We start from the raw sequence: 27509 nt of genomic DNA on the forward strand, positions 1-27509 counted from the left end.
TTATGAAAGGGCACTTCTGAATAGTTGAAACTGGATTTTAAAGAGTTGATTGACTCTCTGCTAAACACTAACAAAAGACCCATCCTATCTGGCCCTCTGCCATCTCTGAATCGCAGCATTGAACGCTTTAACAGGATTCTTTCTCTTCACAACTGGCTACGTGATTATTTCAGCTCAATGGGTGTAACTTTTGTTGAAAATTTTGCTACCTTTTGGAAACAAAACACATTTTATAAGGAGGATGGGATCCACCCAAATCATTTGGGATCCTGGATCCTTTCACAGCACTATAAGGCTGCATTGAGACAATGACTTATCAATCACTCAAGCCCAGCTCAGCTAATCCCTACCATTGTGATGCAGAGTTAGAAAAGATGGGAATGCCAATGGTGGAGGTGTTGCTGTTTTATATTCAGAACCACATTACTGTAAAGATTAGAGAGGATCTCATGTCAAATACTGTTGAAGTAACATGGCTACAAGTTCGTCTGCCTCACCTAAAGCCCATTCTGGTGGGAAGCTGCTATAGACCATCAAGTGCTAACAGTCAGTATCTGGATACCATGTGTGAAATGCTTGATAATGTATGTGATATCAACAGAGAGGTATATTTTCTGGATGATTTAAATATTGACTGGCTTTCATCAAGCTGCTCACTCAAGAAAAAGCTTCAAACTGTAACCAGTGCCTGCAACCTTGTTTAGGTTGTCAGTCAACCTACCAGGGTAGTTACAAACCGCACAGGAATGAAATCATCAGCATGTATTGATCACATCTTTAGTAATGCTGTAGACATTTTCTTGAAAGCTGTATCCAGATCCATTGGATGTAGTGATCACAATATAGTAGCCATATCTAGGAAAACCAAAGTTCCAAAGTCTGGGCCTAATATAGTGTATAAGAGGTCATACAATAAGTTTTGTAGTGATTCCTATGTTATTGATGTAAAGAATATCTGTTGGTCCATGGTGTGTAATGAGGAGCAAACAGACACTGCACTTGACACATTTATGAAATTGCTTATTCCAGTTGCTAATAAGCATGCACCCATTAAGAAAATGACTGTAATAACTGTTAAATCCCTGTGGATTGATGAGAAATTGAAAAATTATATGTTTGAGACGGATGAGGCAAAATTATTGGCAAATAAGTCTGGCTGCACAACAGATTGCATATTGAGAAATCATGTGACTAAACTGAATAAAAAGAAACTACAATATGAAATAAAAAATGATAGTAAAAAGCTTTGGAGCACCTTAAATGAAATTCTGGGAAAAAAGGCAATTTCAGCTCCATTATTCATTGAAACAGATGGTTCATTCATCACAAAACCAAATGATATTGCCAACTACTTTAATGATTTTTTTCATTGGCAAGAATAGCAAACTTAGGAAAAACATGCCCGCAACAAATGCTGACACTACACATCCAAGTATATCTTACCAAATTATGAAAGACAAGCATTGTCATTTTAAATTCCGTAAAGTTAGTGTGGAAGAGGTGAAAAAAATGATTGTTGTCTTTCAACAATGACAAGCCACCGGGATGGAAAATTACTGAGGATAATGGCAGACGATATTGCCACATCTTCAATTTAAGCCTACTAGAAAGTGTTTGCCCTCAGGCTTGAAGGGAAGCAAAAGTAATTATTCTACCTAAGAATAGTAAAGCCCCCTTTACTGGCTCAAATTGCTGACCAATCAGCCTGTTACCAACCCTTAGTAAACTTTTGGAAAAAATGGTTGTTTCACCAGATACAATGCTATTTTACAGTAAACAAATTGACTAACTTTCAGCATGCTTATAGAGAAGGACATTCAACAAACACAGCACTTACACAAATGACTGATGATTGGCTGAGAGAAATTAATGAAAAAAAGATTGTGGGGGCTGTTTTGTTAGACTTCAGTGCGGCATTTAACATTATCGATCATAGTCTGCTGATGGCAAAACTTATGTGTCATGGCTTTACACCCCCTGATATATTATGGATAAAGAGTTACCTGTCTAACAGAACACAGAGGGTGTTCTTTAATGGAAGCCTCTCCAACATAATCCAGGTAGAATCAGGAATTCCCCAAGGCAGCTGTCTAGGTCCATTACTTTTTTCGATCTTTACTAATTAATTGCCACTGGCTTTGAGGAAAGCCAGAGTGTCTATGTATGCGGATGACTCAACACTATACATGTCAGCTACTACAGCGACTGAAATAACTGCAAAAATTAACAAAGAGTTGCAGTTCGTTTCAGAGTGGATGGCAAGGAATAAGTTAGTCCTAAATATTTCTAAAACTAAAAGCATTGTATTTGGGACAAATCATTCACTAAACCCTAAACCTCAACTAAATATTGTAATAAATAATGTGGAAATTGAGCAAGTTGAGGTGACTAAACTGTCATGGTCAAAACATATTGATACAACAGTAGCTAAAATGGGGAGAAGTATGTCTATGATAAGGCTCTGCTCTACCTTCTTGACAACACTGTCAACAAGGCAAGTCCTACAGGCCCTAGTTTTGTTGCACCTGGACTACTGTTCAGTCGTGTGGTCAGGTGCCACTAAAAAGGACTTAGGAAAATTGCAATTAGTTCAGGACAGAGCAGCACGGCTGGCCCTTGGATGTACACAGAGAGCTAACATTAATAATATGCATGTCAATCTCTCTTGGCTCAAAGTGGAGGAGAGATTGACTTCATCACTGCTTGTATTTATTTGAGGTATTGACATGTTGAACTACTGGCGCACAGCTCGGACACCCATACACACCCCACAAGACATGCCACAAGAGGTCTCTTCACAGTCCCCAAGTCCAGAACAAACTATGGAAGGGGCACAGTACTAAATAGAGGCATAATAAATGTAACTCTATTCCACATCAAGTAACTCATGCAAGCAGTAAAATTAGATTTTTTAAAAAAGATTTAAAAAAACATGGAACAGCGGGGACTCTGAAGTAACACAAACATAGGTGCATACCCACACACACATGATAGCATACGCACTATACACAAACATATATATGTGGTAGTGGTGGAGGAGGGGCCTGAGGGCACACAGTCTGAATGTATTGTAATGTTTTTAAAATGGTATAAACTGCCTTAATTTTGCTGGACCCCAGGAAGAATAGCTGCTTCCTTGGCAGCAGCTAATGGGGATCCACAATAAATACAAAAACCTGAGCTCAATTTCGAGTGTCATAGCAAAAGGTCTGAATACTTATGTAAATAAGGTATTTCTGTTTTTATTTGCAAAAATTTGTAAAAATCTATTTTAGCTTTGTCATTACAGGGTATTGTGTGTGGATTGATGAGGATTTTATTTGATCCATTTTAGAATAAGTCTGTAACTTATGTGGAAAAAGGGATGGGGTCTATCTGAATACTTTGAATTAACTTTGTAGCCGTTATTAGCAGAGCATTGTAGTGTTACAGTGATGTATGTAACTGACTAGCTAGCTGCTCATTATAGCTATCGTAGCTTAATTATCAGGAGCATGTCTACAAACTCTGTCTTGAGTGTCTGTCTGCTAACTCACTGACCAGAGCTGAGGCAGAACAGGAACCACTGTTAGATTAGCAGACACGTGTTTACTACCATTCTGAGTTACCAAGCAGAGAGAGTGGGAGGGAGAGAACGTGGGAGGGAGGAAGAGAAAGTGGTAGAAAGGGAGAGAAGGTGGTAGAGAGAGAGCAGGGGAGAGAGGTGGGAGGGAGAGAGAGCGGGAGAGAAGGTGGGAGGGAGAGAGCGGGAAAGAGAGAGCGAGAAGGTGGGAGGGGAGGGAGGGAGAGCGAGGTTCAGAACAAGAGTGCGAGGATCCCTTTAATTTCACAGTCAGCCAAGCCATCCACACAATCACCTTCTGTTAATTCTATCTGCTACATCAATTAAATTGTTTGTAGAAACTAATTGAATGTGGCTTAATCACACATCTTAATAGCTTTGCACGCTTCGATCTGGCTGTTAATTCCGGCAATAAAATGAAATGAGAGCGAGGAGCGCTAGCTGGCTGGGTAATTAGAGAGGAGGCAGGGGAAGAGATGAGTGCTTTATGGAACCCTGATAAAGGAAGGAGAAAGATTGAGGCAGAGATAAAGGAAAGGAAGAGATGGAGGGGGGACATACCAGGCAAAAGGCAGAGCGGAGAGTTCTCCTCTGGCTTTTTCTGCTGAGCTCAATGATTTTCACCTTGGCTTCCCTTCCTCGTCCATTTGGGGTGGTGATGTTGTTTTAAATCCAAATCGTATGAGAGAGAATGAGACTGTTTGCATTCATTAGTCTACTCCATGGTTCTCCAACCCTCATCCTGGACAGCTAACCTCCTGTAGGTTTTTGCTCCAACCCCAGTTGTAACTAACCTGATTCAGCTTATCAACCAGCTAATTATTAGAATCAGGTGCGCTAGATTAGGGTTGGAGAGAGAACCTACAGGATGATAGCTCTCCGGGAACAGGATTGGAGAATCCTGGTCTACTCATTAAGTCTATAACTGAGCTAGTTTGTGAGTCAGCGTGGGCACAGGTAATGTTCTGAAATGGCTATCTGTCAGTCACTTTTGGTACTGTATGTCAGGATGGAAGTTATATAATACGGGCAGTTTGTCATTTTTAAAGGTTTTTCATGATTATCCACGTTTAGACTAATGAGATTGACTGTGTTTTGTGATGTGTGTTCCAGGACTACATGCAGAATGTGCACGGTAAAGAGATTGACCTGTTGAGGACCACGGTCAAGGTGCCAGGGAAGCGACCACCCAGAGCGGTCACCACCATCGCCCCCACCGCCAGCCCCAAGACCAATGAGCTGACCAAAGACCGTAGCACCCTGCAGCTAGGAGTGGGCGCTACAGGTAAGAGGGCCGCCCTAGTCACCACTCTGGGTCCATGCCAGACCTCTGTACCAGACCTGGGTCAAAACATATGTCAAATTATTTCAAATAAAATGATTAGCTACCCTTTATTTAATTTCCACGTTACAGTGGAATAGTCCACAAAAAGCAAATTAAGCTAAATTAAGCACACCTCAAATACTTGCATATATTTCAAAATAATTTTTCTCAAGTCTGCTCTTCAGTTTTGAGGAATCCACACCTGTTATAATACAGACAAACAGAGTAGGTAGAAGTTGCCTACTAACCACTGATACAGGGTCAGATATTTATTCCTCCTCTTAACAGTTGTGGTCAGGTCTGGGAGTAAAATAATCTGATTTTAGATATGCGGCTATAGGAACAACTTCTACCTTGTGCCAGAACCCAACCAAACACTTTCAACAACCACAGACCGAGGTATGTGCAAGAAGCTAGCAACTGAATAACTTAAGCTAAGCAACCTGATGCCCAGTTCAACTGTATGTAAATCTCTATCGACTTCATGTCCTGTCCAGCAGCAAATCAATAGAGGTTCTTCAGACACTAATACCATTCACTGCCCAGAGGATACAATAAAGTTCATTTTAATAGGTGAAATATGTAATGATCATGTAATATGTATTTTATTGCTATATTTATGTGAAAACTCTTTAGATTATGGTACGATGTCATTATGCAGATGCAGATGAGCTAACACAATGATATGATTACTGAAGGAGTGCTTATAAGCCTATTAAATTCTATCTTAAAGGGCCAATCAACTTGTGAAGTCACAAGCTCTTCTGGTCCGCTACTGCGTAGCAACTTAGTGGTGCCAAAAGCCCTGGTTTGCCCTAGAAAGCCTATGTAAATTACGATCGCCAGAACAGCCAAACCATTCTTTGGCCCCTCATTGATTTAATTATGATCAAGTTTCATCCCCACTGTGAATTATTTTACATTTCTTTACAAATTGAGATATTAAATAGTGATTCATTTTGACAACATTTGTCGTCACACAGGACCACGTGCTGACAAAGACAAATTACGGGCGGCCAGGCTACGAGGAGGCTCGCGCCCTCTTGCCGTAGACATTAAGGTTGACTCTCTCAGGCAGGATGAAAATGACTACATCGACCATGATCCTTTGCTAGTTACGCCCATGATCCTTATCGATTTTTTGTTGTTGTTGGTGCCATTCAGCAATACAACACGATACAAATATTTCCGGTTTCATGCGCCATCGGGAGTTTCCCATAGGAATACATGGATGACGTCAGCGCTATCACCATCTACTGGTTTTAATGTCTATAGTAGAAACAATTACATAGCGTTATCCCCGCCACTGTTTCAGTAAAAACCTGAGGGATATGGCTCGAGAAATGTAACCACTCTCAAATTCATAGACAGATTGCCCCTTTAAATGATCTAAATACGATTAATTTGTTCATAATAATCATTATAATTTTTTTTTAAATTCCATCGAAGGACAATTTTATTTTCTCCAGATGTTGAATTTTAGCTCTGACCTAAATTCCTTCCAGGGGGCTTGCCTTGCTTGTCCTGTGTCCTGCCAGTACCAATGCCTTCCTTCCTTCAGTCCACACAGGCCTATAAATAGACAGAGCTGGCTGTGCCACTGGAGGCTGGAGGGAGCTTTAGCAGGAACTGGCAGCTAGGCCCAGAGAGGCGAGGAGAAACCAGTGATTCAATTTAGGGGTTAGGATTAATTATTACTAAGAGTAATTATAACTAATTAGCAGAGTGGTCCCCAGAGGGGGGTGATGTGGGGAGAGGGATAGAGGGGAGGGGGGTAATGAGGGCGTCCTCCATCGGCCGAGGAGCAGTGTCTGTTACCTCCTGCCATGGCTGTAGCTAATTGGATTGTGCAGTAGTGGAATAGACAGACTGGCCAGTAGGGACCACTTGTGGCCCATCCCTTACTTATTTTGTTGATCCTGGCCAAGATTTGACCATCAGGACCCCACTCAAGCGGTTAATTATTCAAATGCCTGAGAAGATTTAGGAGTTTACAGAGTGAAGGACAGGGGGTGGAGGTCACCAACTCCCAACTCATAAACAATTAACCTTCAGGAGGAGGGAGAAGAGAGCAGAGGTGTCTGAATTTGTAGGAGGGAGGAAAGAGAGAGGGGAGATGGGGAGAGGAGTGGTTATGGGGCCCTGAAAAAGATGCCAAATGCTGTTTGTTTTTTAAGAAAAAAAAGAAATAAAAATGTGTCCTTTATTCCTTTTTTTACTCTGACTCATTACCTGTGTATGCATGGGTTTGTTTAACTCTTGTAAATACAGAGCTAGTAAAGGATGCTGTTGAGACAACTCATACTACAGATTCTCACCGTTTTTTGGCGTCTGGGAGGGGAACAATACGAGGGCGATTTTAGTTCATCTCCAATTAGGAGAGAAAGGTTACAAATCAGGGCAGGTCTTCTCCCGTTGGAGCACCCTCTCCTGATGATGTGATCGGAGTGAGTTTGATTTCATTAGGCATGCAATTGATGAAGGGAACAAAGGAGTCATTTGTCATTCATGGTGTCTGAATCACAACCCTGTCTTTGCCTTTGGTAATGCATCCACTACCTGGATCTAAAGACCTTTAGAATCACAGGAGGAAGAGAGAGAGAGGGGAAGAAGATGGAGAGGAGAAGAGAGAGAGATGGAGACAAAGACTAAATGAATAAACGCGTGTGTCCATGAGTAAAAGCGTGTGCAGGCCTAATTCCTTCTCCTCTGTCTGAGTGTTCAGCGGAACGGTTTTACCCACGACAGATACATTGTATGAAATTATTAATGAGGCCCATCGGTTTTAATCAATTGTATGGGCGGCAGAGATGTATGTGGAAAAGCGGGGGGGGGGGGGGGGGGGGGGCGTTTGAGTGTGCTGTACAGGTCCTCCCTCTTACATTGAAAACCAGTGAGTCTTCATCTTGCTCTGGGCTGCATACATACAGTCCAACCACTGGGCACAGACTTACTGACCACCATTAGGTTATGCCTCTGTCTCAGTGGCCACCAGCCCAGTGTCGGGTCTGATGTGTGGGTGTGGTGACTGTCTAACGGCTCCTGACGAGGAGGCGGCTGGATGAGGGGGGAGGATTAGATGACATGGCTGAGCCACAGAGGGGAGGGTGGGGGGAAGCTTTCGGGGGTGGCGGGCGGCATTAGGCAGTAGTGATAGTGATAATAGTGGTGGTGGATTACACGGCTCCAGACACAGATGATGTGCTCCTTTCCCCCTCCCCTCCTTTCCTACTTCCCTCCTTCCCCCATTACCTCCTTCCCTCCTCCAGACGCAGAGGATGTGCTCTTCCCCCCCCCTTCCCTCCTTTCCCCCTTTCCTCCTTCCATCCCCCACATTAGCATTAATGCCTCATTATCCTGATACTTGTACATAATGGCAACAACTCCACAGTGGGGTCAGGCCTCTGCTTCACGGCTCATCAGTCCTCTGACGGTACGCCTGGCCGCACCGGCCCAAAGAGAAATGAGAGGCAAGATGACGTTACCGCTACCGCCGTTCTGTAGCTACCCGCTAATCCATCCCTTCTACTTAGATTACAGCCCCCGCCAGAGCCAGCCCTGCTGCTGCTGCTTAGCATGGAAAACACTCCTTTACTCTCTCTCCTACACACGTACGGTTATATCTGTCAAATGAACATAATTATATACATTTTTAAATGCAGATATAGGCTTACATGATTGCGGTAGAGCTTTTGGACATTTCTATTAACATGCAGGTGGAACTGCCAATATGAATCCCCAAATTATCACAGAAAGTGAAATTATGGTTTTATTTTCACGCCAAGTTTCTTCTTTTTACAGTAGTTTGTTTTTTGTAATGACAGTATGTCTTCAGTAACTTGTGTAAATTCAGCCTAAATGACTAGCCAGTTGAATAGATATGACAGGTCATTGGTGTGTGATTGTCTAAGGATTGGGCTGTAGTTCATCACTACCAACATTTACCTCCAGACATTTACTGAAGGAGAATGGATGGCAGGGAATAGGGTCCTGGGTAATAAAGGTTTTGTGGACCCCCAATGTTCTACATGTCTGAGACAGAATGACAAAATGAACAGGTTTATGGTGATGTGGTGTATTGTGTCTGAGGTGGAAGACCGCAATGCCAGTCAGGAAATGTGTATGGTGTTTGAAAATAGAATTGTGTTACATAGATAAAGGGAACACGTTTTATTCACTCACAAGAATAACAGACCGATAAACAGCTCCATACACAGTGCCTTCAGAAAGTATTCACACTCCTTGACTTCTTCCACATTTTGTTACAGCCTGAATTTAAAATGGATTCAATTGAGATGTTTAGTCACTGGCCTACACACAATACCCCATAATGTCAAAGTGGAATTACATTTTTTATCATTTTTACAAATGATTTAAAAATGAAAAGGTGAAATGTCTTGAGTCAATAATTATTCAACCCCTTTGTTATGGCAAGACTAAATAAGTTCAGGAGTAAACATTTGCTTAACAAGTCACATAATAAGTAGCATGGATAATATACTGCTCAAAAAAATAAAGGGAACACTTAAACAACACATCCTAGATCTGAATGAAATAAATAATCTTATTAAATACTTTTTTCTTTACATAGTTGAATGTGCTGCCAACAAAATCACACAAAAATAATCAATGGAAATCCAATTTATCAACCCATGGAGGTCTGGATTTGGAGTCACACTCAAAATTAAAGTGGAAAACCACACTACAGGCTGATCCAACTTTGATGTAATGTCCTTAAAACAAGTCAAAATGAGGCTCAGTAGTGTGTGTGGCCTCTACGTGCCTGTATGACCTCCCTACAACGCCTGGGCATGCTCCTGATGAGGTGGCGGATGGTCTCCTGAGGGATCTCCTCCCAGACCTGGACTAAAGCACCCGCCAACTCCTGGACAGTCTGTGGTGCAACGTGGCATTGGTGGATGGAGCGAGACATGATGTCCCAGATGTGCTCAATTGGATTCAGGTCTGGGGAACGGGCGGGCCAGTCCATAGCATCAATGCCTTCCTCTTGCAGGAACTGCTGACACACTCCAGCCACATTAGGTCTAGCATTGTCTTGCATTAGGAGGAACCCAGGGCCAACCGCACCAGCATATGGTCTCACAAGGGGTCTGAGGATCTCATCTCGGTACCTAATGGCAGTCAGGCTACCTCTGGCGAGCACATGGAGGGCTGTGCGGCCCCCCAAAGAAATGCCACCCCACACCATGACTGACCCACTGCCAAACCGGTCATGCTGGAGGATGTTGCAGGCAGCAGAACGTTCTCCACGGCGTCTCCAGACTCTGTCACGTCTGTCACGTGTTCAGTGTGAACCTGCTTTCATCTGTGAAGAGCACAGGGCGCCAGTGGCGAATTTGCCAATCTTGGTGTTCTCTGGCAAATGCCAAACGTCCTGCACGGTGTTGGGCTGTAAGCACAACCCCCACCTGTGGACGTCGGGCCCTCATACCACCCTCATGGAGTCTGTTTCTGACCGTTTGAGCAGACACATGCACATTTGTGGCCTGCTGGAGGTAATTTTGCTGGGCTCTGGCAGTGCTTCTCCTGCTCCTCCTTGCACAAAGGCGGAGGTAGCGGTCCTGCTGCTGGGTTGTTGCCCTCCTACGGCCTCCTCCACGTCTACTGGTAGCGCCTCCATGCTCTTGACACTACGCTGACAGACACAGCAAACCTTCTTGCCACAGCTCGCATTGATGTGCCATCCTGGATGAGCTGCACTACCTGAGCCACTTGTGTGGGTTGTAGACTCCGTTTCATGCTACCACTAGAGTGAAAGCACCGCCAGCATTCAAAAGTGACCAAAACATCAGCCAGGAAGCATAGGAACTGAGAAGTGGTCTGTGGTCCCCACCTGCAGAACCACTCCTTTATTGGGGGTGTCTTGCTAATTGACTATAATTTCCACCTGTTGTCTATTCCATTTGCACAACAGCATGTGAACTTATTGTCAATCAGTGTTGCTTCCTAAGTGGACAGGTTGATTTCACAGAAGTGTGTTTGACTTGGAGTTACATTGTGTTGTTTATGTGTTCCCTTTATTTTTTTGAGCAGTGTATAATGTTTAGCATGATTTTTGAATGACCCCAAAACATACAATTATTTGTAAGCTTCCTCAGTTGAACAGTGAATTTCAAACACAGATTCAATCACAGAGACCGGGGAGGTTTTCCAATGCCTCGCAAAGAAGGACACCTATTGGTAGATGGGTAAAAATGTAAAAAGCAGACATTGAATATCTCTTTGAGCATGGTGAAGTTATTAATTACACTTTGGATGGTGTATCAATACACCTAGTCATTACAAAGATACAGGCGTCCTTCCTAACTCAGTTGTTGGAGAGGAAGGAAACCACTCAGGGATTTCACCATGAGGCCAATGGGGACTTTAAAACAGTTACAGAGTTGAATGGCTGTGATAGGATAAAACTGAGGATGGATCAACAACATTGTAGTTACTCCACAATACTAACCTAATTGTTGACAGAGTGAAAAGAAGGAAGCCTGTACAGACAAAAAATATTCCAAAACATGCGTCCTATTTACAATAAGGCACTAAAGTAAAATTGTAAAAAATGTGGTTAAGAAATGAACTTTATGTCCTAAATACAATAGTTATGTTTGGGGAAAAATCCAACACAGCACATCACTGAGTACCACTCATCATTTTTTCAAGCATGGTGGTGGCTGCATCATGTTATGGGTATGCTTGTCATTGGCAAGTACTAGGGAGATTTTGTAGGTTAAAAAATAAACGGAGTAGAGCTAAGCACATGCAAAATCCTAGAGGAAAACCTGGTTCTGTCTGCTTTCCAACAGACACTGGGAGACAAATTCACTTTTCAACTGGACAATAACCTAAAACACAACGCCAAATATACACTGGAGTTGCTTACTAAGATGACATTGAATGTTCCTGAGTGCCCTAGTTACAGTTTTGACTTAAATCTGCTTGAAAATCTATGACAAGACTTAAAAATGGCTGTCTAGCAATGATCAACAACCAACTTGCCAGAGTTTGAAGAATTTTTTAAAGAATAATGTGCAAATACTGTACAATCCAGGTGTGCAAAGCTCTTAGAGACATACCCAGAAAGACTCTGCAACTGTAACTCTGCAACTGTAATCACTGCCAAAGTTGAATCTAACATGTATTGACTCAGGGGGTTTAATACTTATCTAATCAAGATATATTAGTGTTTTATTTTTCCAATTTGTTTTACAAATGTTAGAATTTTTCTTACACTTCGACATTACAGTATTGTTTGTAGATCGTTGACAAAAAATTACAATTAAAATCAATTGTAATCCAACTTTGTAACACAACAAAATGTCGAAAAAGTCCAGGGTTGTGAATACTTTCTGAAGGCGCTGTAACTTTGCTAAGATCTTGATATTTTCAGTAGATCTTTTGGCTGTTGTGTTGCTTTAGGGTTCACTGATGGAATATGTACCTGATGGTACAAGGCCTACCAACATATCCCAACAAGTAGTTTGACTCTTGGCCCGGCCCGAAATGAATAGCTAAATAAATACACAAACCCTGTATGGATTCATATTTAAAATTTCAAGTAACAATCATGTCTAATTGTCAGATGTGATGCTAATGATTAATGAATTAAACATGGATCCATCAATTAGTCCCCACAGAGCAGACCTAGACCACTTCTGCATAAAGCAGCATATAATGTAATTACACTGGAGCTATAATCAGCTAGTCGCATCAGGGGAGAATGTTCTCTATCTGCCCCATAGAAATAGTATTCCAATATTAGACAAGAGTATCTTGTCAAAATATCGAAGCTTGTAAATGTTGTCTTTCTCTTCTGCTTTAACTTTAGATAATACAGTGATCCATCAAGTTATATCGTGGATGCTAGTGTGCAGTGTGAAAGGCAGAAACGGAGTCAGAATGTGTCGCTGGTGTATTTGATGCATTTTGGTCAGAAAATGTTTCACTTCTGATTCTCACTTCTGTTTTAAAGTTGGCGTTGAGGCTCAGTTTAGTTATTATTAGAACTTCAGTAGCAGTGATTTTATGTTGAGCAAGTTGTTTAAATTAATTGAGGTATTGAAATATTGAATGTAATTGTCGCATTGAAATGCATTAAATAATGCGAAGCAGTTATAAAGTATTCACTAGTACTACCACTTATCTTAGAGAAGTGATATTTTTTTATTTTTTCATCCATATAGATTATATATATATATATAATATTTACAAATAAACTCACTTAATTTTAGGATTTTCAAATATGCCAGCTCATGCCATCAATCAGTAACTCACTCAAAATGACCTCAAAATTGTCCCCCCCCCATCAACAATGATTAAACACACGTGAGGGATTTTGTTCAAATTTTCTGCATCTTTCCACCATGATTCTTCATCAGATCATCTCTCCCCTCTCTCCAATGCCCTGGTTTGGGGATGCTAATTCAGCCAGCACTCCCCTGCATGGTTCTCTCTCTCTTTCCCTCTCCTCTCTCTCTGCGATCCCGTTCCTTCCCCTCTGAGACCTGAAGATTAATATTCCCGGGCCCAACAAGATAATTACTGATACCAATTAGACATGATTATGTGAATTTGATACACTTATTACTCTCGCTAATGAGAAGGACGTCTTATCCTAACAAGAGTGCCGCAGCGCATGGATTACTTTACACACAGCGCACAGTATATTATATCTAGCTACTGTTATTGTTGTTAAACCTCAATCTGAATAATATCTATTTTTTACGTCTCATAATTGTAAACAAAAGTCCTTGATGTGTTACAAGTAACACAATACATATTATGTGACTTTTACCAAAACAAAGTGTTTGACTGCTACCCTTTCAGAGCAGTCTTTGCTGTCAGTAGATTAAGTTATATTAAACTGATGCTCAATTATTGCTTCTAGTCTAGTCTATCATATCTTGGAGAATACCCAGCAGAAATTATAATATAGTTGATAACTCCCTTTTGTTTTTACTACTAACTCCCTTTTGTTACATTTCAGAGATGACTCATCCACTCTATTATCTCTAGTTGGGCTTAATGTGTGGTAACAAATGCTCATGGGTAACTTTATAGTAGGTATGTATTCTCTATTGCAGCTCTGACAATAAAAACCCATACTTGATCTTATAAGTCTGTTGATTTACTGATAAATACCATGTATATCATTTGACTCAGAATCAACCATGAATGACTTATTTAGTTACATTTGATTGTGATTTCGTACAGGGAATGGTGGATAAATAAAGTTTGGTTAAAAATAAAATAACTATCATAGACTAATTTCATTGGATGAAAATACATATATATTCTTATATTAGCACACTGTGCTAGAAGAAGTCAAGTCATTATCTGTTGTGTGGCTGTCCAGACAGGAACAGGAGGGAAGGACCCCACACGGTGCTGCCTAGCCCATGAATTAGTAAATGGAGGCAGGCAGACAGGCAAAGAGACGTCCGTGGTTTGCCTGATTGGAAGTCGGGGAGAGAGAGGGGGCCTGCCGCCTGCCGACGGCGCGAGAGATGGATGTGGCAGTCAAAAGGATGAGGCGAGATAATTAGCGATCAGAGTGTATCTTGTTAATTAAGGGCTAATTAGAGATAGGCGGAGGGAGAGGGGGAGATGGGGGAAGGCAGGGAAGGGGTGGAGGGTTTACACATGTAACACAGAGAGATGAACACAAGAAAGGGGGCGGCAGCATTGTGCAACTTTACTATAATGTCTGTTCTCATACAGATAAAAAAAAGAAAAACAGAAAGAGAACTGCAAAACTTGTTATTAACAAATATGGCTTGTTTGATGCAACATACAACTGGATTTGCAAAAGAGATTGAGAGAACCTCAGTGAAATGCACCTCTTTGTACAGGTACATGAGATGATGATGCATGACATTATTTCAGTCCTACCCCCTCTCTCTCCCTTTCTTTCTCTCCCTCTCTCCTCTCTCTCTCTCTCTCTCTCTCTCTCTCTCTCCAGGTGCGCCCCACTCTAACAGTAGTACGTCCCTCCAGTCAGAGCATTCGGTCAGCGGGGGAAATCTGGTGGGCTTCGGAGGCAGTAAAGACGGCATGCACCAACGCTCCTTCTCTGTGTCCAGCGCTGACCAATGGAACGAGGCCGTCATCAACACCAGTGCAAGCACCGGGACCGGTGAGACTGACGACCACCCCTCCCATGTCCTCTTCCTCATCCCTCCTCCTTTTCTTCCTCCTCCTTTTTTACTCCATCTTCTCTGCTCCTTCTTCCACAACTCCACTCCCACTATTTACTCAGCCACTCGATGTCATTGAAATAGATGTAGCGAGATGGTGACACACGACACAATGAACAATAGAAAATGTCCGGAACAGATCTGGTGCAGTCATATCAGTGGAGGTGCAATAGCCATTTGTATTCATTACGGCACACTGTAGCAAAACCTTTTGCAGCGGAAAACAAGTGTTTCTTATTGGAAAAGTTCAGGTAGTCCCTCCTTGTTTCAGTCCGTTTTCTTCCATTTGGTGCCTAATGAATAGGACCCTTGTATTGGTGAAGAGGTGGAATAGAACAAAGCTCGTTTTCATAATGAGGTAATCAGGCTTTTGATCGCTGTGACCTTTTCGCCTACTGTTATCTTACACAAGCGAAAGATGATGGTGGAGAGGAAGTGAGTGAAGGTTATTTGCCGTCCCAGCACCCTCACTCCACTTCCCTCCCACCCCATCACAGAGCCTTACCAGCGCACTTGAGTGAAGTAAAATAATACATTTGCTGTACGTGTTGGGTCCTCTCCCCCCCTCACTCTCTCTGCAATAGGAAAATTAATGCTTTTCGGGGGTACCATTCATCACCAGTTATTTCCCCTCTCTTTGTGGTTGGCAGTAAAAAAGCACTTAAATGCACATCAACAGAATAACAGTCATTTCCATGCATGTTTGCACTCTGCTAGTTCTCATTAGCACGGTGGCGGCGGCGGCCCCCTCCCCATCGGCTCCCAGGGGCCCCGGCAGTTTAAAGAGCGCTCTTTTCGAGCACTGCTGGAGTCCAACGCTGTGCCGTGCGCACAGCCTCATGGTTCCACAGACAAGCCCCGTCTCTCATTTGCAACTGCCAAACGATCAATTCTGCCTGGACGCAGGCAGGCACTTCTATCATAACCCCCTACCCCTCTACTCTCCCATCAGCAGCACGCCCAAAGCAGAATTACTTAGAGGAGAGAGTGTGGTGGGGTCCTCTCAAATAATTGTGTATGTGTGCGCGTGTGTACCTGTATACATGCTTGTGTGTTTGTGTTTTCACATTTGTGTGTACTCTAGGCTACATGTCTTATATATGTTGTTTAGGTGTGTGGTCAATGTATGTGTGTGTGTATTCCAAAACACTGTGCTGTCATCCCACTCTACCGATACGCTACTTACTAAACAGCGAGCTAAAATCTATTTCCTTGTTTGGTAACTGAGAAGACTTGACTTCATATTAGCATAGCTCATTAGCCACCATCCTTTCTTCTCCTAGACCAGATTTTCAATTCCCTCCATTACTCAGTTTTCTTCAATTATATCCATGATTCTCTTTAAGGTAACCACGAATGAGCCAAATGAGCTGAGAATGATAGATATTCGAGAAGTCATGTCAAATGGTAAATATGTTACTTTGTTCCGTTCTTGCATTACCAATATTGTATACTGACACTACATTTGGGCGATTCAGAAGGGCTTTATCATTTGAAAACAAGTAGACTTCAATGTGTTCTTTGAGGATTGTATTCATTGACATGCCTCCCTGCCCTACAAATAGTGAATCTGAATTAAAACGCACAGCAGAATAGTCATTCAATGTGATATGTGACTGCAGTGTTTGAAGGTAACAACATAACAGTTGATTGAATTGTGACCTCTTTATCTTTCATTCTAATGAAACCTTCAATAATCAATAGGAGGAAGGTCCACCGTTCATTCAGAATGTTTTACCATTTGAATAGATGTCAACCCAGCCCCAATCACTCCATTATCCTTCGTCAAGGTTGCAGGTTAACATAAAACATGGTTCTTCTTGGAAGAAAAATAACAAAATAGCAGATTGATGATAGGCTGAAGAATAAAATGCATCTTAGTCCAGGTAACCATTTCCATATTATTTAAAGAATGTCCTCATTTGTAAACCTATTGAGGGAAATGCAGGGGGAGCTAGCTACATCTCTTGAATATTGAACATAGCCTTTTGATTAAATCTCAGCCCAATTTTGTCTATTGCTTCGCAGACCACTCTTAATCTGGGCCCACACAAGAAGCTGTGTTTAGAAGCTGTCTTTCCTTTATATACTTCATCCTTTACACCTGAATTAAAAACAGACTTGACAGGTACCTAAGCACTGTGACATTTTTACAAATGGCAATATAACTCCGTCAATGCCAAAGTGAGTGACCCCCAGTTAAAGTTTTGTTGTAGTATGCAGTATCCTGCTAACTGGGGAGCAGACAAACATTTTAACCAAGTCTAAGGGTTTGAAAAGTTTTTTTTTATAGTATATATACAGGTCACTGCCAAAATAAAGGAAATACCAACATAGTGTCTTAATAGGGCGTGGGCCACCACATGCCTGAACGGCTTCAATGCACCTAGGCATAGATTCTACAAGTGTCTGGAACTCTATTGGAGGGATGTGAAACCATTCTTCCACGACAAATTTCATAATTTGGTGTTTTGTTCATAGTGGTGTAAAATGCTCTCTCAAACGCCGCTCCAGAATCGCAGGTTGACGTTTATTGTCATAAGTCTTCTCCTGGAGGCAGAACTGAGCGATTTCCCCTTAGATAGGCCAGCTGCAATGGGTATATTGTAAAAATTCATGAAAACAAACATTTGCTTAGGGTTAGGCTTTAGGGTTAGCAGTGAGGTTAAGGTTAGGTTGACTTTGTGGCTGTGCCAGCTAGTGACCACTGCAGAGCTGCCTCCAGAACAAGATTCTTGACGAAAAACTCCAACCTGCTCCAGAATCTCCCATAAGTGTTCAATTATTGTTGAGATCTGGTGACTGAGACGGCCATGGTTTATATAATTATCATGCTCATCAAACCATTCAGTGACCACTTGTGCCCTGTCGATGGGGGCATTGTCATCCTATGGGGGCATAGCCAAAATAATGGCCTGCCCAGAATTTTTATACATGACCTTAAGCATGATTGCTTAATTAAGTCAGGAACCACACCTGTGTGGAAGCACCTGCTTTTAATATACTGTGTCCCTCATTTACTGAAGTGTTTCCATTATTCTAGCAGTTACCTGTAGGTATATACACCATCAGAGTATGTTTCTCCAGTGAAGGTATTTCATCACAGAGGCAGTGAGTGAAGGCAGGACCAGCCTATTCTGTACCTCAGGGTGTTGCTGGAACTCTACTCTTCTCTGCTCTGCCCTCCCGTCGCGTACTGGAGAGCGTGGTGCATGGGGTTTGATTTCCACGTCGGGTCCGTAATGAAGTTTGACATTTAGTTTGGAGAGAGCAGCAGAGCACGATCAGGCCTTGATTAGTGCACTCTAATTGAGGATAATAAGGGGGAGATGGTGATTGTTTCAAATTTTTGCCATTAATTGCAGCCGATGCCGTTGATTGAGGACAGGCAGTGAGCTGCTGCCGTGTCAAGGGGCCTAGCCGGCGAAATCACAGTGCTCCCATACCCAGAGCCTCTTGAATTACGCATTTAGAAATTAAATGAAAAACTCTCTCTCTAATTCTGTCTCTAAGTCTCTCTCTCTCTCGTTCTCATTCATTCTCATTGTGAGAAGGCTGTCGGTTTGCGGCAGGGCCAGAAAGCTGTTAGCTCGCTATCCACCGCAGCACCGAACTGCTATTAGCCCCCTCTTTGTCTCGCCCACAGTCTTCATCATGCAGCATGTTTAAACGGTAATTTCCCCGGTGGGAGTGTAATGCACTGTAATCACAGGTTAGCCCTGATACCTATTCCACAGTACCTGCCTGCCCAGGAGGAGAGGCTGGGAGAGGCTATATGGCACTCAGCTGAGAGGAAAGAGAGAGACTCCTGATCCTCAACATGCTTCATTCCCGCCGCTCGCTACCTCACTCTCTCGCTCCTGACAGCCCCTCATAACCACTAGCTAATAATGCCAAAGTGAACTCTCTGGGCGGCTCACAACATTAAGCTACAGTGCCTCCATTTTAAACAGAGAGCCAGTTGGTGGCATCTACTCCTAAGTTTTATTATGGGAAATCTGATGCAATCCATCAGATATGGATAGCTTTGAATTGAGGTGCACTTCAGATGAGTCAACACTAGATTATGTTGGATGACTAGTGCGCTGCCAGGGACTCTCTGATATTGTTGCTCAATGATGTTTATGCATGGTTTAACAGACTCTTATCAGTGAGTAATAGATATACATTGAGTGTACAAAACATTAGGAACACCTGCTCTTTCCATGATAAATCAAATCAAATTGAATTTGTCACATGCACTGAGTACAACAGGTGTAGAACTTACCGTGAAATTATTACTTACAAGCCCTTAACCAACAATGCAGTTCAAGAAATAGAGTTAAGAAAATATTTACTAAATAAACTAAAGTAAAAAATAAAATAAAATAAAAAGTAACACAATAAAATAACAAAAACGAGGCTATAGACAGGGGGTACCGGTCCCGAGTCAATGTGCGGGGATACAGGTTAGTCGAGGTAATTTGTACATGTAGGTAGGGGTAAAGTGACTATGCATAGATAATAAACAGCGAGTAGCAGCAGTGTAAAAACAAAGGGTGGGGGGGTGTCAATGTAAATAGTCCGGGTGGCCATTTGATGAATTGTTCAGCAGTCTTATGGCTTGGGGGTAGAAGGTGTTAAGGAGCCTTTTAAACTTGGTGCTCCAGTACCGCTTGCCATGCGGTAGCAGAGAGAACAATCTATGACTTGGGTGACTGGAGTCTTTGACAATTTTTGGGGCCTTCGTCTGACACCGCCTAGTATATAGGTCCTGGATGGCAGGAAGCTTGGCCCCAGTGATGTACTGGGCCGTACGCACTACCCTCTGTAGCACCTTACGGTCGGATGCCGAGCAGTTGCCATACCAGGCGGTGATGCAACCGGTCAGGATGCTCTCGATGGTACAGCTGTAGAACTTTTTGAGAATCTGGCTACCCATGCCAAATCTTTTCAGTCTCCTGAGTTGGAAAAGGTGTTGTCGTGCCCTCTTTACGAATGTCTTGGTGTGTTTGGACCATGTTAGTTTGTTGGTGATGTGGACACCAAGGAACTTTAATCTCTCGACCCGCTCCACTACAGCCCGGTCAATGTGAATGGGGGCGTGTTCGGACCTCCTTTTCCTGTGGTCCACAATCAGCTCCTTTGTCTTGCTCACGTTGAGGGATAGGTTGTTGTCCTGGCACCACACTGCCAGGTCTCTGACCTCCTCCCTATAGGCTGTCTAATCATTGTCAGTGATCAGGCCTACCACTGTTGTGTCGTCAGTAAACTTAATGATGGTGTTGGGGTCGTGCTTGGCCACGCAGTCGTGAGTGAACAGCGAGTACAGGAGGGGACTAGGCACGCACCCCTGTGGGGCCCCCGTGTTGAGGATCAGCGTGGCAGATGTGTTGTTGCCTACCCTTACCACATGGGGGCGGCCCATCAGGAAGTCCAAGACACAGTTGCATAGGGAGGTGTTTAGTCCCAGGGTCCTTTGCTTAGGGATGAGCTTTGAGGGCACTATGGTGTTGAACGCTGAGCTGTAGTCAATGAACAGCATTCTCACATAGGTGTTCCTTTTGTCCAGGTGAAAGATATGATCCCTTATTATATCACTTGTTAAATCCACTTCAATCAGTTAAAGGGGAGGGGAGGAGACCGGTGAAAGAAGGATTTTTTTTGAGGCATGGATGTGTGCCATTCAGAGGGTGAATGAGCAAGCCAAAAGATGGTAGTAAGTGCCAGATACACCAGTTTGAGTGTGTCAAGAACTGTTACACTGCTGGATTTTTCACACTCAACAGTTTCCGTGTATATCAAGAATGGTCCACCACCCAAAGGACATCCAGCCAACTTGACACAACAGTGGGAAACATTGGAGTCTGTGGAATGCTTTCGACACCTTGTAGAGTCCATGCCCTGGCAAATTGAGGCTGTTCTGAGGGCAAACGGGGGTGCAGCACAATGTTAGGAAGATGTTCCTAATGTTTTGTACACTCAGTATATACACTATATAAACAAAAGTATGTGGACCCTTTAAATTAGTGGATCCGGCTATTTCAGCCACACCTGTTGCTGACAGCACACAGCCATGCAATCTCCATAGCCAACATGGGCAGTAGAATGGCCTTTTTGAGGAGGAATTCAGTGACTTTCAACGTGGCACCGTCATAGGATGAGACCTTTCCAACATGTCAGTTCATCAGATTTCTCCCTGCCAGAGCTGCCCAGGTCAACTGGAAACATCTAGGAGCAACAACGGCTCAGCCGCAAAGTGGTAGGCAACACAAGCTCACAGAATGGGACCAACGAGTGCTGAAGAGTGTAAAGATCGTCTGTCCTTGGTTGCAGCACTCACTACTGAGTTCCAAACTGCCTCTGGAAGCAACGTCAGCACAATAACTATTTGTCGGGAGCTTCATGAAATGGGTTTACACGGCCAAGCAGCTGCACACAAGCCTAAGATCACCATGCGCAATGCCAAGTGTCGGCTGGTGTGGTGTAAAGCTCACCACCATTGGATTCTTGAGTAGTGGAAACGCGTTCTTTGGAGTGATGAATCACGCTTCACCATCTGGCAGTCTGACGGACGAATCTGCTGGATGCCAGGAGAACGCTACCTGCCCCAATACATAGTGCCAATTGTAAAGTTTGGCGGAGGAGGAATAATGGTCTTGGGCTGTTTTTCATGGTTCGGGCTAGGCCCCTAAGTTCCAGTAAGGTAGCGAGGTCCATACAGAAATGGTTTGTCAAGATCGGTGTAGTAGAACTTGACTGGCCTGGACAGAGCCCTGACCTCAACCCCATCGAACACCTTTGAGATGAATTGGAACGCAGACTGTGAGCCAGGCCTAGTCGCCCAACATCAGTGCCTGACCGCACTAATGCTCTTGTGGCTGAATGAAAGCAGATCCCCACAGCAATGTAGTGGAAAGCCTTCCCAGAAGAGTGGATGCTGTTATAGCAGCAAAGGGAGACCAACTCCTTATTAATGGCCATGATTTTTTATGAGTTGTTCAATGAGCAGGTGTCCACATACCTTTGGTCATGTAGTGTATCTACACACAATTACCAAATGGTGTTATATTATTTTGTAATGCTACTGCATGACTCCAATGGTAAGGAATTACTTTAGCTTCACTATAGATGTAGAAGTACTTTTGATGTACTGTAGCTTAACAGATATAGTCTGGTTTATTCACAATGTCCATTCCACTTATACTTTGGCAGTTACCATCTTTCACCTACTCAGTCAGTGTTAGAAAAGGAAATAGCGATGACAAGTCTGAGCCACAGAAAAATAACAAAGAAGGTACAGTATGTCTTCTCTTCACCCTAGTCTTATTAATTAGCCACCAAGTGGAAGCAAACTGATAGAAACATGGAGGGACTAGCTGAACATGTCCAACAAGAAACCTTCATATTCATTTTCTGTTGCAAAACGTCTTGCTATGGTGTGCCTTAATGTATACAACCCATGTTTTAGGTGCAGGCGGAGCAGAGGATCATGGGTCATGTTCCACAACATTAGGGGCAGAAAATTGATAATTAGAAGTGTTTATGACACGACGGGCCCCCAAAGGGGAGCCCTCCACTTTCACCTCAAGCCACATTAAACAAAGGCTGCCTGTCATCGTCAAGAGGGGGACAAGGTTGGAGGGTTCGGGACCCCTCTCTGTTCCCTTCTCCTCCGCTCCGAGCTGCCATACAGAGCTGTGCTGGCGGGACAGACAGTGGGGTAGAGGTAGAGAGGGAGGGGGTGTAGAAGGCGGAGGGGAGGGGAGGGGAGAAGGTACTCTGTGGACCCCTGTGCCCCCAGCTGTCTGCACCCAGCTAATGACTGGTCTCGGGGGCTTTTGTGGGAGAAGCAGGGAAATTGAAACAGACGCCCCGACCCGCCACGCCACGGCTACATGTATGGCTCTGCCTCTGTGCTGCCATTCAAAACCACCCGGAGAGGAGAGGAGGAGGGAGGGAACTGGGGATCTGGTAGGTTAGGCCAGTACTAAGCATCACAAATTCACTATATGCTTATTGATTTTGCGGCGTCCATTAAGTTTCTGTAATCAATAGTCTTTTTTTGTATGTCCTATATACATTTGTCCACATTTGACTGTTAATAGCTAGGTTTGCATCCATTTTGACAACGATTTGCATGCGAATATTCAAAATCTGAATAAAAAACATATGCACATTTTTACCACCAGAGGTGTGTTTCCATCGAACTGACTTGTTGCTAATAAAAGCTGTGTGTGATGACGTAGTGGACATAAAGCACTTTTACGCTTAGGTTTCCATGTACTGAATAAAAAAAAACGAGCTAATGTGTTTCCATCGTATTTTCAACTCTACCGATAGTTTTGTCACAAAAACTGTTGCGATAAATAGCATACTTGCCCAATCTCATCTTGGTGCATGCTCTCTAGACATCCGTTCACTGATAAAGTGGACAGGGTAGATTATATGATGACATATGGATAAGAGCAAGATCATTTTTATTTGATAATTGGCAGCCAAGCACCAATCACCATGTAACAAGCATTTAAATAATACCCTGGATATTTTGGGGAAATTTGCTTGAAGCTCATCACCATGCACTTAACCACCATAAGTTAAGTTTTCATCTGCCTATAAACTCAGCATGTTTTTCCACGTCGTGGTGGTAGTAGAACGTAACATATCATCGCGTGACTCCAAGTTTACTTTGACATGATGGTTATAAGGTCAATTTTTACGCATAAATGCATTTCCACCGGAATTGTCACAATCTATTTTACAGACCAAAAAATGATCCACCCAGTCTAGCGTATTTTGTTTCATCGACATTAGGACATTTTACTGACAAATTTACGGTTTCAATTAGGCCTGTCATGAGTTTTTTTTATGCGTCAGGTAATTCATCCACATGAAACGGTTGGATGAAAACCTGGTTATTCATGTGAAATAAGATAAACATATGCATTCCACTACGAGTGTACAAAATATGTATGGTTCCTTTTAAAAATCTAAATTAAAATGTTGTTCTGATAAATCCAACAGCGTTTATACATACCGCATTAACAGATGTACTGGCTGTATTGAGTGAGACTCTTGATGTATCTTACTCAGTGACATCAAAAAGAATCCCAACGAATGTATGCCTATAGTGTGTTGGCTCCTATATTTTTATGCCCACGCTCCAACCAGGCTGCCTGGGGCCTTTAAAGAGCTCCAGTCTCCTCCACTTAAGCATCCTCCACCTCCTGCTGAGCCCATCCCACATCCCACTCCTCCCTCCAACATAGCCCCATCTCCCGTTAGGTAATGACCAAATTAGGCCTAACAACTGATGTTGTACACTAGTGGCTAATGGCACAGCCAGCGACAGTGGCGGCATTAGAGTATGTGCAACGACAACAGCAATAATCCCTGATACGAGCCCCCTTCCTTCTTGTTCTACCGCCCTCCGCTCCTGGTGCCTGGGGCTGGGACGGTGCGGAGGGAGAGGAAAATGAATGGAGTTTGCCACACTACAGTGAACTTTTGATGGGAGACAATGGAGGAGGCTGCCTGCTCTCCACACGGGGTGGCAGAAGGAGAGCAATATGGGGCCCATGGACTGGCCCTCGCTGCCTCTCCCCGGCCCCCAAGGCTCTTGGCCCCCATCTCTCCTCTCCCCCAGATTCATAATGGCATCCTGAGGGGGAGAGGGAAAGTGATGTCAAATGTCAGGAAACCAGAAAGATGGCAAGTTGACCCCCCCACCCGCACCCACTCCTCCATCTTTTCAGCCCTCTATCTCCTCTTTGCCCAACAGTGGTGCAGGTTAAATATCACATTTATAAAATCACTTAGGCAACCAGAAACAAAGCCGGCTCTTAGCCCCTTGTCACTCACTGACAGTCGTCTAGAGAGCTTGGCCTGGGGCTAACCTAACTAACCATTTGTTAGCTGAGCTGCCCCATACCTGTCTGTTCTTCCTTCATCCGCTCTAAAGCCACAGCAGTACAGATACTTTTGGACTGCTAGTATCTAAGTTTTGGGTTGGCATCTTTTTAATTGCGATTACTTTGCATTCATTTTGTTGGTATCAGGGTATGAATTACCACTGTATGGTGTTTTTTATAATATGGTACATCATCACTAGTCAATATCTCATGATTCATATCCTTCTGTCTTTCCCTTCGAAACTTGCAAATGTAGTATGTTTCTGTGTGTGTTTACACAGTATTAAACATCTTGTACATAGCATGTCAAAAAGTACAGTTGATTGTGATATCTTTTACTGATCAGTGTTTCTCTCTTTCTCCAGCCAACGGGATGGCCGAGCCCCTGACGTGCAGCTCTGGGGTGGGCAGTGCTACCAGTCCCAAGCAGGAGCCTCCTCCCTCACCTCACGCCAACCGCAAGAGACACAGACGGAAAAAGAGCACAGGCATCACCAAGCCAGACGGACCGTCTACAGGCAACGAAGGTAAGCCGGGAGTTAACACAGGAGTTATAGAAGATGCTCATTCTGCAAACTCGTCAAAACAGTCTGCAACAATACATAAACATTTAAAACAGTCTGAAATGGCAACATATTCTGAAACTGCAACAACAAAAAAACAAGTGCAAACGTAGTAAATCTGGTTAGCGTACTGGAGTCCAGTTCAAGTCCGTGTATAGCCTTATTCTCCCCATCTAGCCATAGTGTGAAGAACCAACCGCCCTGAGCTCCAGAAGCTGTGGATCTCAGCAATGGAGTGGCAGCCAACCCTCTGCTCAATTAATAATGATTCTCCAGCCTGATGATGAATGGACAGCTCTAATTGGATGGCATTGTGAAACACAGACTCCTGTCTCTAAGGCCATAAAACTGATGTCACTGGAGCCAGAGATGATCAATCAACATGATTGATACGCTGCATATCGACAGCATTGGCACCGACGCTTCCTTAATGACGCTTAGTATTTATAATCATTACACTTTTACCATGGTGTCGCTGACAGACCTCCTAGTTTGAATGAGACTGCCTTCTAGTTTGAATGAGACCACTGACCACATCGCTTCAAGCATAGATCACAAGCACCGGTGGTAAGTGTTGTTGTTGATATGTCTGTTCATTGTGTTTCTCTATCTGGTCTCTTTCGGCCAACTTGGATAATTCGTACCCCTGTTTTCCATAGGAGTATTGATTTGACAGTATATAACATGTAAGCCGTATTCACATCACCATGATTGTGCCCTCATTTGTTCCTAAGTAAGCTTGCCCATAATGCCCTATACTGAATCTAATTCTCTCTTGCATTCCAAGAAAGAATTTAGACCTTAATGGACCAGCACTGTCAGAATCACTTCAATAACGGTCTTAGGGGCTTGAATGAGTGATGGCTAACATTAGGGGGCTGGGTGGATTCCCTCCGCCACATTGCATTGAGGGAAATATGAGTGGACATTAGCCCAGCTCAACGTCACTCTCAACCTTTTGTTCTGTCCCATATAGTTTGAAATCAATAATTCGTCCACATTAAAATGACAAACTTTCTGATCAAGTTTTGGAGTCTGTCATGCTGATTGAGTTCGAATAACAGACTGGAAGCTTCAAAAGGAGGGTGGTGCTTGGAATCATTGTTCTTCCTCTGTCAATCATGGTTACCTGCAAGGAAACACGTGCCGTCATCATTGCTTTGCACAAAAAGGGCTTCACAGGCAAGGATATTGCTACCAGTAAGATTGCACCTAAATCAACCATTTAAAGGATCATCAAGAGCGACTTACAAATTGGTGCATTCACCTTATGATATCCAGTGGAACAACCACTTTACAATAGTGCATCTAAATCTTTTAAGGGGGGGGGGGGGGTTAGAAGGATTACTTTATCCTATCCTAGGTATTCCTTAAAGAGGTGGGGTTTCAGGTGTCTCCGGAAGGTGGTGATTGACTCCGCTGTCCTGGCGTCGTGAGGGAGCTTGTTCCACCATTGGGGTGCCAGAGCAGCGAACAGTTTTGACTGGGCTGAGCGGGAACTGTGCTTCCTCAGAGGTAGGGGGGCCAGCAGGCCAGAGGTGGATGAACGCAGTGCCCTTGTTTGGGTGTAGGGCCTGATCAGAGCCTGAAGGTATGGAGGTGCCGTTCCCTTCACAGCTCCGTAGGCAATCACCATGGTCTTGTAGCGGATGCGAGCTTCAACTGGAAGCCAGTGGAGAGAGCGGAGGAGCGGGGTGACGTGAGAGAACTTGGGAAGGTTGAACACCAGACGGGCTGCGGCGTTCTGGATGAGTTGTAGGGGTTTAATGGCACAGGCAGGGAGCCCAGCCAACAGCGAGTTGCAGTAATCTAGACGGGAGATGACAAGTGCCTGGATTAGGACCTGCGCCGCTTCCTGTGTGAGGCAGGGTCGTACTCTGCGAATGTTGTAGAGCATGAACCTACAGGATCGGGTCACCGCCTTGATGTTAGTGGAGAACGACAGGGTGTTGTCCAGGATCA

The 27509-nt window shown here is 43.5% G+C and overlaps 1 protein-coding gene across 5 annotated transcripts in view; it reads left to right on the plus strand.

Moving 5' to 3' along the window:
- Positions 1–27509, plus strand: part of LOC106569352 (arf-GAP with GTPase, ANK repeat and PH domain-containing protein 3) — a 285633-nt gene that overhangs the window by 207532 nt on the left and 50592 nt on the right. For all 5 annotated transcript variants that reach the window (XM_045694203.2, XM_014140649.3, XM_014140650.3 and 2 more), the window contains exons 11-13: positions 4676–4847; positions 14860–15033; positions 25350–25511. In XM_045694203.2, the coding sequence (XP_045550159.1) occupies positions 4676–4847; positions 14860–15033; positions 25350–25511 (508 nt within the window). The remainder of the gene's footprint in view (positions 1–4675; positions 4848–14859; positions 15034–25349; positions 25512–27509) is intronic.

This window comes from Salmo salar, chromosome 14 (genome assembly GCF_965601325.2).
Source record: "Salmo salar chromosome 14, fSalSal1, whole genome shotgun sequence".
NCBI classification, from domain to species: domain Eukaryota; kingdom Metazoa; phylum Chordata; class Actinopteri; order Salmoniformes; family Salmonidae; genus Salmo; species Salmo salar.